Here is a 17,802-nt window from a genome sequence, read left to right as displayed (position 1 = left end):
TGTCTCTGACGGGTGGCTGAATGGCCTCTTTTTTGTTCTGAGCCTTCTGTCTTTTCCTAGGACAGGGCTGTTCTACATCCCGTTTCTTCCTTCATTTTGAAGGTGGTGTTTGCCTTTCGCTTCAACACTTCACCGATTTGGACGTTGTTTGGGCCTTGCCATTTTTACTTGGAGATCTCCGACTCTTGTCGACGTTCGGTCTCTTGGGTTTTCTGGAGGTCCGCGCTTAGGGTTAACGGACTCCAGGGTGCTTTTTCCTCGGCTTTATCAGATTGGCAGGATTCTGCCTTTGCTGTCACCGTTCATTTCACCAGAGCGGTCGGTGCCTCCTGGGCCGGAGGCATTGGGCTTCGGCCATGCATCTTGGCAAGGCGGTCTTCCTTGCACGCCTTACCGAGTTCTACAGGGTGCATACTCTGGCTTTGGCAGATGCTGCCTTGGCCCGCCTTGGTCTGCAGGCGGCGGTTCCTTGATGCCTTTGGGTGCTTTGCCTTGGAGCTGTGGTCCCTCCCCTTTTGGACTGCTTTTGAACGTCCCAAGGTCTTCTGTGTCCCCCAAGGAAACTGGGCGAGAAAACGAGATTTTTGTATAACTTACCAGTAAAATCTCTTTCTCGCTCTTTCCTTGGGGGACACAGCACCCACCCATTCATTGTTTTTCTCTACACGGTTTCCGAGTTTTTTGTTACCCGTTGGGTAGTTGGCTTGTTGGTTCCTTGTTGGACTTTGCCTTTTCTCACTACTTGGACACGCAACTGGCAGTCTCTCTCTCCAGGCTGAGGGTATAGCTGGGGAGGAGGGGCTTAACAGTTTTCACTTAGTGTCACGCCTCCTATGGAGATGAGCTATACCCAAGGTCTTCTGTGTCCCCCAAGGAAAGAGCGAGAAAGAGATTTTACTGGTAAGTTATACAAAAATCTCGTTTTACGGTAAGTACAAAAATCTAGTTTTCTCATCCGTCTCATTGGGGGACACAGGCTTTGACCATGGGACGTTACAGAGCAGTCCCTAAGGGTGGGCATAACAAGCAACCCTCTTGTCAATCAGAGAACCGCCGTCTGCAAAACTCTACACCCCAGAGACACGTCAGCATACGTAAAGGTGTGCACTCTATAAAACTTGGTCGTCTTTGCATACTTTTTCCAAGTAGCAGCCATGCACACCTGGAGGGTCGAATCCCCGGGATGCACTGCCCAAGAGGCCCCCACTGCCTGAGCCGAATGAGCAGTCACCCGGAAGGGCGGGGCCCGATCCTTAACGCGGTACGCTTCCACAATAGCCAAACAAATCCATCGGGAAATAGAAGTCTTTGACGCTGCCAGCCCTCGTCTCGGTCCCTCTGGAATCACGAACCGGGATCCGTTCGCCGGAAAGATGCCGTCTGGGACAGATAGATCCGAACTGCTCCCGAGGATGAGACTGGTCCGGACAAAATGAAGGGAGAATAATCTCATTTAGATGGAATGTTGACACCACCTTCGGCAGGAAAGACTGCACAGGGCGAAGTACCATCTTATCCTGATGGAGGATCAGACAGGGCGACCGACATGACAGAGCCGCGAGTGCCGTCACTCTATGGGTAGAAGTAATATCAACCAAAAAAAGTCACCTTATAAGACAGGAAGCGCAGCGACACCTGCTGCAAAGGCTCAAACGAAGAAGATTGGAGAGCGTTGAGCACTAGATTAAGATCCAATGGAGGATGGAAAGGGGGCGCAGCATGCGCCACCCCCTGTAGAAAAGTCCGAACCGCTGAAAGCAAAGCTAAATTCCGCTAAAAAAGAATTGAGAGCCAGACACTTGCCCTTTTGAGGGAGCTGAGAGCCAGCCCCAAGGCCATGCCCGACTGCAGGAAAGCCAAAAGTCGCGGCAAAGAAAAAAACGAACGGGAGACAGCTGTCGCCGCTCTCACACCAACTAAAGTAGGACTTCCAGGTCTGGTGGTAGTCAAAACTTTATACTCACCTATGCGGCGTCTTCTACCCCCCTGGCTCCAGCCGGATCACCACCTTCGGTGTGCGGCCCCTTGGTGAGGGACGCTACCACGGAAACAGAGGGAACTTGCGTTGGGGCGGCCGTGGTGATGCAAATGCTGGCGAGAGACAGATGTTTTTAAAGGAACCTCTGGTCCTCCTTTCCTTCTGGAGCACGGGAAGGAGCAGGGGGTTTAGGTGGCCCCCTGTCTCCTGGGTTGGAGTACAGGCAGTTTTAAGGACTGCCTGAATCTTCCCACTAAAGAAGGAAAGAAGAAAAAACAAAAAATAGGCAGACCTGCAAGGCAGGGAGGTCTGCCTCCTACAGACACTAAGCTAAAACTGATTTAGCTTGGTCCCTGTAGGAAGGGTATAGCTGAAGAGGGAGGAGCTTACACTTTGTGTGCTTAGTGTCCGCCTCCTAGCGGCAACAGCTATACCCATGGTCAAAGCCTGTGTCCCCCAATGAGATGGATGAGAAATGTGTATTTGGTACACATGCAGTTGTTCAATGTAAATTTACTAATTTCAATTTTGGCTTTGTTCTCTTTTAGGTCAAGTTCATTTATCTTGTCAAGAGCACCAAAACAATAATACTGTTGTTGGCTGTTGTGTCTGCTGTGACATTTATCCTTGTGTGTTTTGGGGTGTTCTTCCCCTACAGTGCCAGTATGGACAGCCCCAAGCCAAAGAGAATCTTCCTACAGGTATATTATACATCATACGTTATTTATACTCCGCTTATGGACTTTGATTTTACGTGTAGATATAGCAGTGTAATAGAGGGGTCTTCCAGTACTGACATTTTCATGTGGTATATCCATGAGGCATTTCACCTGGGGCCCCGCTGATCTCTAAAACAAAGTACTTTGTATTGTACCAAAGTTTTGCCTAATTATAGATTTCTATAACTTTCTAACATATTGAGTATACAATAACTATTTATTCTATATGCTCAACACATTGCAATTAAAATAGAGTCCCGGGTTAGAGACCCCCACTGATTATATCTTCTAACATGCTGCATCTGGTGTGAGAATGGAGCAGTTTTAAACTGGAAGACCCCTTTAAAGGGAACCTGTCTTAAACTTTGTGTCCATACTAACGGCAGTATAAAGAAATGACAGGTCAGTTGATTTCAGCGGTCTGTCATTTATAAGTTAAAAGTAAGCGGTTGCCGAGAACCAACATCACAATCATTGCAGACTGGGCCTGGAAAAGAGTCCCGGCCACCTGAGAAGAGTCCTGGTTATTCATGAATTCCTGCTCTCCCGTCCACCTGCTGATGATTGACAGTCTTCTACCTAGTTTTCTCTCGTTCTATCTAGGAGAGAACTGCCAATCATCAGGAGAGCAGGAGATTATGAATAACCAGGACTCTTCTCAAGTAGATTTGACTCTTTTCCAGGCCTGTGCTGCAATGATTATGATGCCAGTTCTCGGCAACCACTGACTTTTAGCTCATGAGTGACACATCACTGAAATCAGCATTTCTGTCACTATTTTATGCTGCCCTCAGTGAGGTTAGCATAAAGTTGATGACAGGTTCCCTTTAACTATCTTATATACTTGTGTATGTCAGAAATATGTGTCAATGTTCATTCTCCCCTGCTTCAGCACACAACCCGATTGTTCCACAATTTGAATGGAGATGTGATAAAGCGAGATTCTGGGATATGGGTAAATGCCTTTGATTACAATGGAATAACACACCTCACGCCTCATGTACCGGAATTAAATGATACAGCAAGGGCTCAATGTGATGTCGGTCCATTCTGTGGGTTCCCTTGGTATTTCCCTGTGCATCAGTTACTCAGGTTAGTAAGTGTTCAATGTCGGACTGATTCTATGTGTGTACCAATATGCAGAAGTTCAGCATGTTGCATGAAGCACCAAGTTTTTAACCCCTTAGTGACCACCCATACGTGTTTTTACGGCGGTCACTAAGGGGCCTTAGGCTGGGCTGCCGCGTTTTTACGGCTCCCCTGCTCTAACAGCCCGGAACGGCAGGAGTGCCGATCCGGGCTGTTTAACCCTTTACATGCCGGGCACAATGGCGCCCCCTGAATGTAAAGTGGTGACAGAGGGAGCGGTCTCCCATCAGCACCCCGAAAATGCGATCGCGGGGTGCTGATGTGCTGGGAAGCTTACCTTGCTTCCGATCAGGGCCCCGAGCCTTTCTTCCGTTACTTCCAGCAGGCTGTGCCTCTCTGGCGCAGCCTGCTGGTCAATGTTCGAATAGCATTGCTATTGAAATGCAATGCATTATAGAGATAATGCATTACATTTTAAAAGCAATCAAAATAGTGTATTTCTATAGTCCCCTTGTGGGACTATTAAGTAGTAAAAAAAATAGAAAAAAAATACACATTTATTAAATAAAAAAAATTCCATAAAATAAAAAAATGTTTTTTTTTCCATTGAAAATACGCTTTTCAATGAAAAAAATTGCAAAAAGAAAATATCCCCCATATGTTTGGTATTGCCGCGTCCGTAACGACCGGGACTACATAAATATTACATAAATTATCCCCTATGGTGAACGCCATAAAAAATAAAAAAAGACAGAATTTCGAATTTATTCTTAGTTTCCAACGAAAAAAAACTTAATAACAAGCGATCAAAAAGCGGCATTTACTCCAAATTCATACCAATGAAAAATACAAGTCGTCTTTCAAAAATCAAGCCCTCACACAATTCCATATAAAAAAAAAAAAAAAAAGTTATGGGTCTTGTGAAGTGGCAATGCAAAATTATTTTTTGGGTTAATAAAAGGTGTTTTATTGCAAAAAAAGTAGTAAAACGTAAACAAAATTATAAGTATTTAGTATCACTGTAATCGTACTGACCCAGAGAATAAAGATATTATGTTATTTGTACCGAAAAATGAACGCCAAAAAATGTATAATGTAAAAACGCAGTGGCAGTATTGCTATTTTTCCCTATCTCCCTCCCAGAAAGAGTTAATAAAAGTTAATCAGAAAGTTGTGTACCCCAAAATGGCGCCATTAAAAACTACAACTTGTCCCGTCAAAAACAAGCCCTCATAAAGCTATATAGATGAAAAAATAAAAAAGTTATAGCTCTTGGAACGAGACCATAAAAAAAGGAAGAAAAACGCTTGGTCATAAAGGCCCAAACAGGCTTGGTCACTAAGGGGTTAATATCTGCTTGACAAAGTGAAAGCATTGTACTGTGTTGGGTTACATCTGTGTTACCCCAACATTCAGTACATTTAAATAGAAATATGATAAATACTTAGAATACAATTATACAAAAGACCAGGCTTGTCAGTGTAGGTGGGATTTCTTATCATAAGACCAGCACACCGATAATATATCAATAATAGGGATGAGCGAATCGACTTCGGATGAAACATTCGAAGTAGATTTGCATAATACTTCGTTTGGTACCACTTGGAACCAAACCTGAGTTCGGGAAATGGTTTATTACAGTAGAAATTATTTATGAAGTTATTATGCGAAGTCTCGCGAGACTTTGAAGTAATAACTTCGGCTCATCTGAGCCAATACATTTGAATACTGTACGGAACGCTCAATCCGTACAGTATTCAAACGAATTATTATGCGAATTGACTTTGGGTGTTTCATCCTAAGTCCATTCGCTCATCCCTAATCAATAATATCAAAATTATACTGTATTTTTCGCTTTGTAAGAAAATTGGGGGGAAAATGGCAGTTCTTCTTATAAAGCGCTCACTAGTATGCAAAAGGTGCGGGGAGTGTCGACTGTAGTGCTTTCTGTTCTCACTGCTCCCTGGTCATCCTCCAGGTGCCGCACTGCATGTGTCCTGACTGTGTAGAGCTTCAGGATGTAGTGAGCGCACTATGACCTGACGTACACAGTCAGGACACATGCAAAGTTGGGCCCAGAGAAGACCAGTGAGTGCAGGAGAAGACCGCCAGAACTGCAGAGTGGCAGCGGAGCAGGAAAGCTAAGTTAATTTATTTAATCTCTGATGGGGCTCTGATCTGAGGTGCGTCTTATAAAGTGAATAATACAGTATGTGTGTGTGTGTGTGTGTGTGTGTATATATATATATATATATATATATATATATATATATATATATATATATATATATATATATATATATATATATATATATATATATATATATGTAGAGCTTCAGCTAGAGATCCTCAATATTTCCCCAATATAAGCAGTAACTAATAAACAGATATGTCATAGTCCCTAGATAAAATGTTATCACCTGACGAAAACTGAAAATCTATGTCCTTACCAAGATTTATGTTACTCGCAGACTACACAGGGAAACTGTTGTTTTTTTCTTCTTCTCCTTTTAGCATGGTCTCTCGCTGTATCCTGGGAACAAGCATTCACAGATGAATAAATGGCACCATGTATAAAGTGTGGTAGGCAAGTAATGTAGGACTCTTCCCCTACCAAATGCCCCATGTGTGCTGCCCTACTCCTGCTGGCTAGCCCTGTTTACCTCTGACTCGCCCTATAAGGTATTAAATACATATGATGCAGTCTCAGCTTGTTTCCTCTTTTGATAAATAGCTTTATCCAGGGATTAGTTTGAATGCATCAAAAGAAAACGCAGTTGCAGGTAGATTGCGCCTATGCCCCATGCTGAGGTCACGACACCCAGATGCCCACTTTTAATTCTATATATGGCCGAACTCTGACATACTCACCATCTGGATGTTGTGATCTCAGCATATGGTATAGGTGCTGTATGCCTTCACATGTGTTTTCTTTTGATGTGTTCAAACTGGTCCCTTAACCACCTGCCATCTGGGCCATTTGCCCCCTTCCTGACCAGGCCAAATTTTGCAAAACTGACATATCTCACTTTGTGTTAATAACTTTGGAACGCCTTTATTTATCCAAGTCATTCAGATATTGTTTTCTCGTGACACATTGTACTTCATGATAGTCATAAATTTGAGTCAAAATATTTCACCTTTATTTATGAAAAAATCCCAAATTTACCCAAAAATCTGAAAAATTCGCAATTTTCTAAATTTCAATTTCTCTGCTTTTAAAACAGAAAGTGATACCTCATAAAATATTTATTATTTAACATTCCCCATATGTCTACTTTATGTTGGCATCATTTTGGAAATGTCATTTTATTTTTTTAGGACGTTAGAAGGCTTAGAAGTTTAGAAGCAATTCTTCAAATTTTTAAGAAAATTGCCAAAACCCACTTTTTAAGGACCAGTTCAGGTCTGAAGTCACTTTGTGTGGCCTACATAGTGGATACCCCCATAAATGACCCCATTGTAGAAACTACACCCCTCAAGGTATTCAAAACCGATTTTACAAACTTTGTTAACCCTTTTAGGCGTTCCACAAGAATTAAAGGAAAATGGAGATCAAATTTTTAAATTTCACTTTTTTGGCAGATTTTCCATTTTAATCAATTTTTTTCTTTAACACATCGATGGTTAACAGCCAAACAAAACTCAATATTTATTACCCAGATTCTGCGGTTTACAGAAACACCCCACATGTGGTCATAAACTGCTGTATGGGCACACGGCAGGGCGCAGAAGAAAAGGAACTCCACATGGTTTTTAGATGCCATGTCCCATTTGAAGCCCCCTGATGCACCCTTACAGTAGAAACTCCCAAGAAGTGACCCCATTTTGGAAACTAGGGGATAAGGTTCCAGTTTTATTAGTACTATTTTTGGGTACATATGATTTTTTGATCATTCATTATAACACTTTATGGGGCAAGGTGACCAAAAAATTGGTTGTTTTAGCACAGTTTCTATTTATTTATTTATTTTTACAGCGTTCACCTGGGGGGTTCAGTCAAGTGACATTTTTATAGAGCAGATTGTTACGGACGTGGCGATACCTAATATGTATACTTTTTCTCATTTATTAAAGTTTTACACAATAATAGCATTTTTGAAACAAAAAAATTATGTTTTAATGTGTCCATGTTCTGAGAGCTATAGTTTTTTTATTTTTTGAGAGATTTTCCTATGTAGGGGCTCATTTTTTGCGGGATGAGGTGACTGTTTTATTGGTACTATTTTGTGGGACATACGCGTTTTTGATCACTTGGTGTTGCACCTTTTTGTGATGCAAGGTGACAAAAATTGCTTGTTTTGACACTTTTTTTTTTTTTTTTTTTTTACGGTGTTCACCCGAGGGGTTAGGTCATGTGATATTTTTATAGAGCTGGTTTTTACGGACGCGGCAATACCTAATATGTATACTTTTTTTTTATTTTTTATATTTTTAACTTTTATTTTTTTCATTCCTTTTTTCATTCCTTTTTTACATGTGAAACTTTTTTTTATTTTCAACCTTTTATTTTTTATTTTTTTTTATTTTACACTTTTCGTCCCCCATAAGGTCATACAAGACCTCTGGGGGACATTTACTTCACTTTTTTTTTTTTTCACTGTTGATTTCTCCTGTAACTGGGGCTGACATAGTAGCCCCAGTTACAGGACAAATACACCCCTAGAGAGTCTGTACAGCAGCAATCCAGCTCTGTACAGCCTCAGAGCAGGGCTGATCGAGGTCTCTGAGAGACCTCACACAGCCCCTGCACTCTCCGGTCACGGCGGTCACATGACCGCCGGGCCGGAACAGGAAGCGCACAGCGCTTCCTTCTCTGCAGACACAGCGCTCGGTGAGCGCTGTGTCTGCAGCGATCTAGAAGGCAGGGACACCTGGGCACTGTCCCTGCCTTGTCTTAGGGTTGCCCTGCTGTCACTGACAGCGGGCAACCCGATCAGCAGCTGCACGATTAGCGTGCAGCTGCACTTTCTGAACGGACGTTCTGGAACGTCCATTCAGAAATAGACATCCACCCATAGGACGTTTATATCCTATGGGCGGACGTGAAGCGGTTAAAGAACTACCGGTAATTTACAAAAAAAGGGGAAATGTGTTGGGACTTTGCTTCATTTGTATTTAAAGGGCATCTGTCAGCAGATTTGTACCTGTGAAACTGGCTGACCTGTTACATGTGTGCTTAGTAGCTGAAGGCATCTGTGTTGGTCCCATGTTCATATGTGTCTGCATTGCTGAGAAAAATGAAGTTTTAATATATGCGAAAAAGCATCTAGGAGCAACAGGGGCATTGCCGTTACACCTAGAGGCTCTGCTCTCTCTGCAACTGCCGCGCCCTCTGCACTTTGACAGAACCTGGCAATGAAAACATCATCATGCCTGGCCCTGTCAATCAAAGTAGAGAGGGCGCAGCATTTACAGAGAGAGCAGAGTCTCTAGTTTTAATACCATTTATAGGGGGAGTCAAGATTATACTGGGCTAGCTGCCAGGAGTGGGGGCTTTACCTCAAAGTATAAGGGACAGCATACATTTAATAAGGCAAGAATCCTACACCAAGAATCTTATATGGTGCCCTGTCTTCATCTGTGACTGCTTGTTCCCAGGATACGGTGGAAGATCACGCATAAAGAAATGTATAGACTGTGTCTGTGAGTAACCTAAATCTTGGTAACTATAGATTTATAGTTTTTTGTCATGTGATCATTTTCATTTTGTTATGTTTCTGTGTACATTGATCCTCTTTAGCTGGGGTTTACACACATTTTACAGCATTGTTGCATATTATCAGTGTGCTAGTCTAAGGCCCCTTTCAGACGAGCGAGTGTCACGCTGCGAACTCGCAGCACAGCACCTGACCTCCCAGCACTGACGGGGTCGCATAGCATTACATTGATTTATGATGCTATGTAACCCTTAGAGGTCTGGAACGTATTGGATAACTCTGATATAATGTTGTCAGTGTTATACAATACATTGCAGACCTCTAAGGGTTACATAGTATCATAAACCAATATAATGCTATGCAACCCCGGCAGTGCTGGAAGGTCAGGCTGGGTGCTGTGCTGCGAGTTCGCAGCGTGACATTCTCTTGCCTGAAAGGGGCCTAATTGTGGTTAAAAATCCACAGCCTACGCTAACTCATCAAGGCTTTTATCTCTATTTTCAGAGGATTTACTATATTTCTATTTTAATGATACGTCCATTAAAAGTTATGTTTTAATAGTGAGGCTTTGTATTCTGCCTTCATTCAGTCATTTCATCTTTGCCCTCCGGTTGGATTTATGACTGTGTACCCTCTGCACACATTTGCTATCTATGAAGTTCAAACAAAAGCAAATCTTTGGACAGATCAGCTCAAAAAATTTTCTTCTCCTTTCGAACAGAAAAAATTGGTACATTCCTGTTTCTCCTCCTCCAGTCAAAAAGGACATGGACTTTAAACTGGAATCCAAAGAAGAAATGCCCTGGGGTACTATACGCCTGAACTTTGAAGTTAAAGGTAAGTACTTTGCTCTATTTCTAAATAGTAATAACTATTTCCAAATAATCGGATAATGAACATAGAATAATATTAGAAAAAGCTGCACTGAATGATGTTTATTCCAGTAAAATGCTGTTTTTAGATGTATTTTCTGCTGTTCAGGAAGAGTTGACCTTTAGCAATTCATTTCAAATAACAACTTTTTATAATAGTATACAGTGTATTGCATTCTTCGGATTTGACAGTGTGAATAACACTGCATTGCTTCACATATAGTATTTTTTTTTCCCTTCTGGCAGGGCCCAGTCATATAACCGTGTACATCCGTCCACATGAAACGTGTGTGCTGTCCAGCTGGTCCTTGGGTGATGGGACACCACTATCTGGCAGTGGGGGGGACTATTTTATATATTATTCCCATGGCTTGCATGCTCCTGCATGGGAATTCTGGATTGAAGTTAAGGTAAGCAGATGGGTCTGTCCTCTTTTTGGTATTGGAATGATATTATTTGTGCTTTTTCCTGCATGCCTGATAGAATACAATCCTATTTCTGGAGAGATATAGATATATATTTATATAGCCTGCACACTAAGTGGTAATATACTAATATGAATGAAGCTTTAGAGATTTTCTGCTTTCTACAATTGTTCTTTTATTTTATTTAGATTGTGCTGTTATGTCATGTCTTCTACTCCATTCATACCCAAAACTACCTTCCTAATTCTACTGCACTGTCTAACCCATCTTCTACTCAGATTTCTCTGCTGCTCTGAATTCAGATGCAGTTTGAATGTGTATAAGCTTTCAGAGTAACCATCTACCCAAGTTTTCTGGCATAAAATGGCAAACCCCGCGTTTGCCCCTTTTTAAACGCCACTGCAACATAATTTTGTCACAAGTGATGTTTTAATGCCGCCTTTGCCACTTTCTAAAAAGGTAGCCTGGTGATGGAGGGGTAGAGCCTGCTGGGAGAGTCTGAGATAAGTGAAAGTAGAAGCACTGGCCCTCCAGGAAGAGTTACCAGTCTGCATGAATTTTTCAAAAACTTCATGTTTTCTTAAGGGGTTATCTGGGAAAAGATATTGGTCATCTGTCCTCAGGATGGGTCATCAGTATCAGATCTGTGAAGGTCAGACACCTGCCGATCGGCTGTTTGAAGAGGCCGGTGCTCCGTGAGCGCCACAACCTCTTTCTAAAGCCTCATGCAGACGTCCGTGGAACACTGGACTGGCATTGGAGGAGCCGCACGGCGTCATTGGTTGCTATGACACCGTGCGCTCTTGCAATGCCAGTCCGGTATCTCACGGACCGTGTTCCACAGACGTCTGCATGAGGCTTAAGACAGTGACGTCGCCGTATATCGGTCACACCCAGTTGCAGCTCATCTGTTTCTTGCTCTCCCACCTCAGAAATCTGAGACCAGAGGGTGTTCATATACCAATTTTCAGGGCAATTTAAGCATATTTGATTCAGGTAGAATCTATTCGGACAGAATGAAACTGTTTGAAAAATTCCCTGAATTGGACATGAAACAAACTTCAAGAAATTTGCTCTTTATCTAGCTCATACCTCTACATACTATACTTCCAGAGAGTGAGCTGTTGTTAGCAAGGAGGTATGTTATACCTCCTTGGCTACTGACCATTACGGGCACTGTAATCTGCCCTACAATTAAAATAAAACGGGCATTGGCCTCTGGATGAAAATGCAGGAGATGCAGAGTAAAAGATGGTTGACTGACCCATAACATGTAAGGAGTTCACTTGTGATAATTAATATGAACTCCCCTAAGGCTACCTGCACAGGGGTTAAAGCAGAGATTCTGCATAAATTTACGCATAGAAACCAGAAATCGGATGTGTTACTTGCGATTTTTGGTGCAGATATCACCCTTACATTGAAAATGGTCAAATCCGCACAAAGGAACTGCTCAAAAAATTGATGTGCTGTGGACATCACCGGTCAGTTTCTGCACTGAACGAAAATCCAAAGTGTGTATGAGATTTGTCTAATCTGATACACTTTGCTGTTTGTTCCTAACAAGAATCTACGAGGAAAACCGATGCATAATCCGCAGCGTGTCCAGGTAGCCTAAGAGGTGGTGTATGCAGCCCGAAGAGCGTGGCCACCTTCCTGTGAGCGTACACCCATATTTTCCGTAGTACAGTAGAAAGGAAGAAGGAAAAAAAAAAAAAGTTTGGTTACTCTTTAAAGTCCTAAATTAGCACATCAACCCATTTTACGTTGTGTTTTGTGTATATCACATAGCCACTTACATTTTTGCTTTTTCCCAGGGCTCAGATGGACACCTTGATGGAATAGTCACAGTTGCAGCCGCTTCACATTACTTCTTTGGGGAGAATCAACACTCTCCTGAGCTTGACTCTTTACTGCAGAGGTTCCCAACCTGGAGCTTTCCCTCCGGCTGGGTCAGTTCATATAAGCAGTATGTGTATTGATGTCTTTCTATGCAAGCATCACCATAGTGCTCTATGTGCATGCACCATAACAACAACGTTAAGGGGAAAGGAATATGACGAACGCATTTGTATTAACTCTATGACTGCAATGACACATGGACCACTGCAGTTATTTGTTCTGATACTTGGGGAATTGGTTGATTTCATAATGATGAAAGCTGCACTGAATCTTCTCAATGGACGTGGAAATACATTGAACTGAATATATCCTGTGTATCTTGAACTAGTCTCCTGCAAAGAACATTATATATGGACTTAATATTTTTCACACTGGGTCATCCTTGTTTACATAACATTATTGTGGTCTAAACTAATGCTACCTGTATGTCTGTATTATAACCCTCATCATCTGGATCAGCTAGTCCTAATATGCAATGTCTGACAGGCTCATTGTCACATGTGCTCGAATACATGGAAAGCAGGAGTTTGCTTATGTCAAGAGTTATCTCTCTTCATAAAAAGGGTTTGAAATCAGTCTTGGGCCCCTTGCACACAACCGTGTGTCTTTTTCTGTATTTTGCGGTCCACAAAAAATACAGATGACGTCCATATTTTGCGGAACGGAACAGCTGGCCCCTAATAGAACAGTACTATCCTTGTCTGTTACACAGACAGTAATAGGACAAGTTCTCTCTTTTAGCGGAACAGATATACAGAAACGGAATGCACACTGAGTACATAAATTTTTTTTTTTCTGTGGAACCATTGAAATGAATGGTACCGCAAAAACGGAAACAAAATACGGTCGTGTGTAAGAGGCCTTAGAGACAGTACACCAAAACTGCTTCATATCTTGTACTAAGGTGTTCCTTGATAGTAATTACATTGCAGATGTATTTAAAAAAAAAAAAAGAAAAAGAAGGCCTGTTAGCTCTCCTAACCTATTCAGATATCTTTTCTTAAAACACTGCATTGTGCCGTTACTCAGTTATTCCTCCTGGTATTTACCACTAGGAGCTACTATTATTAGTGTCTCTACGGACTAACACAGTTCAGTCAATGCTGACACAGACCGTTGTACCAAGGGTTAGTAACTTCTAGTTGTCAGTTCCAGGTGGAATAACAGAAGAAAAGCCCAACGCAGAGCTATAAGAAAAGATGCTCCTGACATGTCTGTTTTAGTAAATACCATGTGCCTCGTAAAAAAAACCATTGCAGATGAAAAGAGCTAACGGTCAACCAGGTGACAGCATTTATGTGCTCGAAACATGACAGAAGGAATTGGAACTTGTCTGCCACCTACTGGTACTAGTTTTTGTATAAGGTCAAATATCTTTTACTATAGATTTATATACTGCAGAGAGATCGAGTTTTGGATTTTATGATCCAGTTTTCCAAAATTTTTTGCGTATCGGATCGAAGACCCATTTGTCAGTTGGGCTGCAAAAGCACGTCTGCTGTCCGCATTAGTTTGTCTGTTTCACTGGCTTGTTATAAAAAAATAGAACATATACCATTCTTGTCTGATACAGGAGATAAAAAAAATGATTTGTATGCTCACAGCTGGTATCCATCTTTTGAAGATTTGCTGACCACAAAACACATGCGGTTGCGTGCATCAGTCCTTAAGATGCCTACTGATTTGTTAATTCTCTAGGTGAGGGGGTTATATGATTTTATACTTGAATTCTACTTGATATACTTATCATATATGTTTTAAATGACTGATTTAAATTGTGTACACCTTTTCTATAACAATAATGTCGGTAGAACTGCTAAAAAAAAAATTGCCCTGGAGCTCTTTATCTTCTGTTTTTTGTTGCAATTGAGTCTGTAAAATCTGCTATTATAAGCAAACCAACCTCATTAATGGAAACAATTGTATTGTCTACTGCATTTTAATATTCATTGTAACATAAAAAATGATCAAAATGCTAATTGATGCTTCAAACACATGCATATGCATGGTCTTCTTGGTTATTACTTTATTTTGCTTTTTATAGTTTGTTTTACAGTAAGACTAAAAAGAGCAATGAATCGGATGTACAAATGCGCCATAGTAAAAAAAATTATAATCCTAGGCTCCTCACCATTTGTAGATCAAGAAGTAGCTCCTAGGAGTAAGTATAGGTCATAGTAGGGCAGGGTCATCAAAATCACAATAATTTGAAGATTTTACCTCAATTACAAATAATGAACGATTATTTTGTTTGTTTATTTTCCCCTCATAGTTCGATGTTGATAAGTGGGGTTTTTGGGGGGAAAAGGGTGCAGCCGCCGCAGGTGCAGTATCCTGACACAAACGTCTCAAGAGGAGTGTAGCAGCTCTAGCTGTAACCAGAATAACTGAAAGAATTGACATGGGAAAGATTTTGTCAATTAATCAGGCTGCATTTCAGTTTTTTTTTTTCAGCCCTAGATCATACAGTACATGTTAACACATTAATAGCAGAGTATTTCTGTGAAAGAACAAAGCTCTAAAGGCTGTACTAGACAGCCTGATTCTGCAGACAATTATTGGAAAGGAAGTGTTCCTTCCCAGCAATTGCCTGCTCAATAGTGGAAGAGAGTTCTACTATTGCATGGAGCGATCTCCTCCACAGATTCAGTGCTCCAGACTAAAAAAAAAAAATACCTAGTAGCCATTGGCTCCTGAACTAGAAATTTAGGAGCCAAATGAAATTTTTGGTCGCCAAATCGAAACCGAATCAAAATTTTGGTATTATGACAACGCTACGCCGATCAGATCGGCGTAGGGTTTTTTCGATACCAAAATTTTGATTCGCTTTCGTCACCATAAAAAAGTATTGCGATACTCAATACCGCACAAAAAAAACCCACCAAATAAAGCCGCGTGCATTTCGCATTTTATGAAACGTTCGGCCCATAATAGAACAGTCCTTAATATGAAAACGCTACGCCGATCAGATCGGCGTAGGGTTGTTTCGATACCAAAATTTTGATTCGCTTTAGTCACCATAAAAAAGTATTGCGATACTCAATACCGCACAAAAAAAAACCACCAAATAAAGCCGCGTGCATTTCGCATTTTATGAAACGTTCGGCCCATAATAGAACAGTCCTAGCCTATTTTTTGGGGTGACAAAGTGACTAAAAAATGGCGAATGCTCACCGCATAGGAGATATTTTTTAATAATTTAATAGTTTGGACTTTTCTGACTCAACGCTATGTAATATGTTTATTTATTGTTTATATATTTTATATGTAAAATTGGGAAAGGTGGGATTTAAACTTAATATTTTAGGGTACTTTCACACTAGCATTTTTCATTTCCGGCATAGAGTTCCGTCACAGGGGCTCTATACCAGAAAAGAACTGATCAGGCATATCCCCATGCATTCTGAATGGAGAGAAATCCGTTCAGGATGTCTTCAGTTCAGTCATTTTGACTGATCAGGCAAAAGATAAAACCGTAGCATGCGCCACCAATGAAGATAACTGACCTGTTAATACAAATACAGGAGGCGGGTGCTGGAATCAAATAGCCGGCACCCGACCTCTATGACAGGGAGCTGCGATCAGCTGCAGTTAACCCCTCAGGTACCGCACCTGAAGGGTTAACTGTCTTGTCGCCATTTGTAAATTCTAAGTCGCATTGGCGACCATTTTGGTCGCCATCTGGAGCCCTGAGATTGTTATACTACCACTTGTCTCAAAGCTGTCCAGTTGTTTGCCAGCATCAGATTTTTGTTAGAAAACCTGGCACTTTACTGGACCAAATTTTGTCACTTATTTTTTGCAGAGCCTCTGATGCAATTGTGAACGAAATGTTAACTGGACATTTATGTTTAGGACTCATACATACAAAGGAGACCTCCTGGAAGAGCTGGCAAATCTCCCAGGTGCCACACGAGGCTGGCTTTCCAGGAGAACTGTAACTACATTATATGGAGGGGTCAGGGTGCGATACAAAAAGAATGGGGGATGACTGGATAAAAGGCATGCATAAATGCCCAAAATACATCTGAAGCGCATAACTCCCACCTTCCAGAAGCTAGTGCTTATAACCCTTTTGCTTCCAGGGGTGTTTGGACATTTTCCACCTCTGGTAGGCAGGACAGTGTTTGCAGTTTGGACATGTACAAATAAAACCTAAAATACAACATAAAAAAAATAATAATCATACTCCCTCCCACTAACCATATAGGTTATATTTTCTGAAAGTGGACACCTGGCAGAATGTGCCTATACTTGCAGACAACTTCATGCAACTTTTATTTTTCATAAAAGTAGGACTCAAGCAAAATTTTATATGGAGCACTTCTTATGGCTACCTGCACACAGTGTGGATTTGTATGCAGAAATTCAGCGTGATAAACTGCACTTAAATCTGCACTATTTATTGTAGATTTTGTGTGGTTTTTGGTGCAGATATTCTATGTATTTTAACAACCCCATTGAAGTGTATAGAGAAACCACATTACATTAGCCTGGATGCAGACAATTGTCATGCTGCTTATTTAAAAATAAATAAATAAAACACCACAGGTCAATTACGGTGTATACAAAATACGCACTGTGCACATGAGATTTGTAGATCTAATCCATATAGTGTAGTTACCCTAAAAATAAAAGCTCAACTTGCGCAGCGTTCCTACATACAACTATGGCCTAAATTTACATGTAGGTAACTTCATAAAATCACCAGAACTAGGAATACCAAAAATCTGGTGTTTAAGATGGAAATAAAAAAAGTAGCAGCATGCTTACTTACTGGGATTACAGTCCTTGAAAAGTAAGTGACCCCCAAAACCTATATATTTCCTGGAAAGCAGACATGATGATTGTAGTTGCCTTGACAGACTGTTGACAACTTTCACCACGTTGTGACAAACTAATTATTAAAAATAAAAAAGTATCAAAACAATCATTTGCACCTAAAACTCACATCTAGCAGAAGTTTACATGTAAAAACTATGTAAAAATAATATATTCCCTTACGTCCTACCAGCAGCACAGATGGGGTTAACCACCCCCCATGGACTGGTAGGACCGGCGGAATTTTAATGAGCCCAAGTAATAATTAAACACTTAAACCTCCCCTATAAAAGAGGGAATCCCCTCCAGCCCATTGTGGTTTTTTCTGTCCTCCCG

At 41.2% G+C, this 17,802-nt stretch overlaps 1 protein-coding gene across 1 annotated transcript in view; it reads left to right on the top strand.

Annotated features, from left to right (window-relative positions):
* The window catches only part of ERMP1 (endoplasmic reticulum metallopeptidase 1), a 47,337-nt gene extending 34,142 nt beyond the window's left edge, over positions 1 to 13,195 (top strand). The window contains exons 11-15 of the mRNA XM_040417145.1: positions 2,527 to 2,679; positions 3,590 to 3,789; positions 10,168 to 10,283; positions 10,565 to 10,728; positions 12,561 to 13,195. Of these exons, the coding sequence (XP_040273079.1) occupies positions 2,527 to 2,679; positions 3,590 to 3,789; positions 10,168 to 10,283; positions 10,565 to 10,728; positions 12,561 to 12,725 (798 nt within the window). The 3' untranslated portion in view covers positions 12,726 to 13,195. The remainder of the gene's footprint in view (positions 1 to 2,526; positions 2,680 to 3,589; positions 3,790 to 10,167; positions 10,284 to 10,564; positions 10,729 to 12,560) is intronic.
* The last annotated feature ends 4,607 nt before the right edge of the window (positions 13,196 to 17,802 follow it).

The sequence above is a fragment of the Bufo bufo genome, chromosome 2 (assembly GCF_905171765.1).
Source record: "Bufo bufo chromosome 2, aBufBuf1.1, whole genome shotgun sequence".
NCBI lineage: Eukaryota > Metazoa > Chordata > Amphibia > Anura > Bufonidae > Bufo > Bufo bufo.
This window is presented reverse-complemented; position numbering and strand designations above follow the sequence as displayed.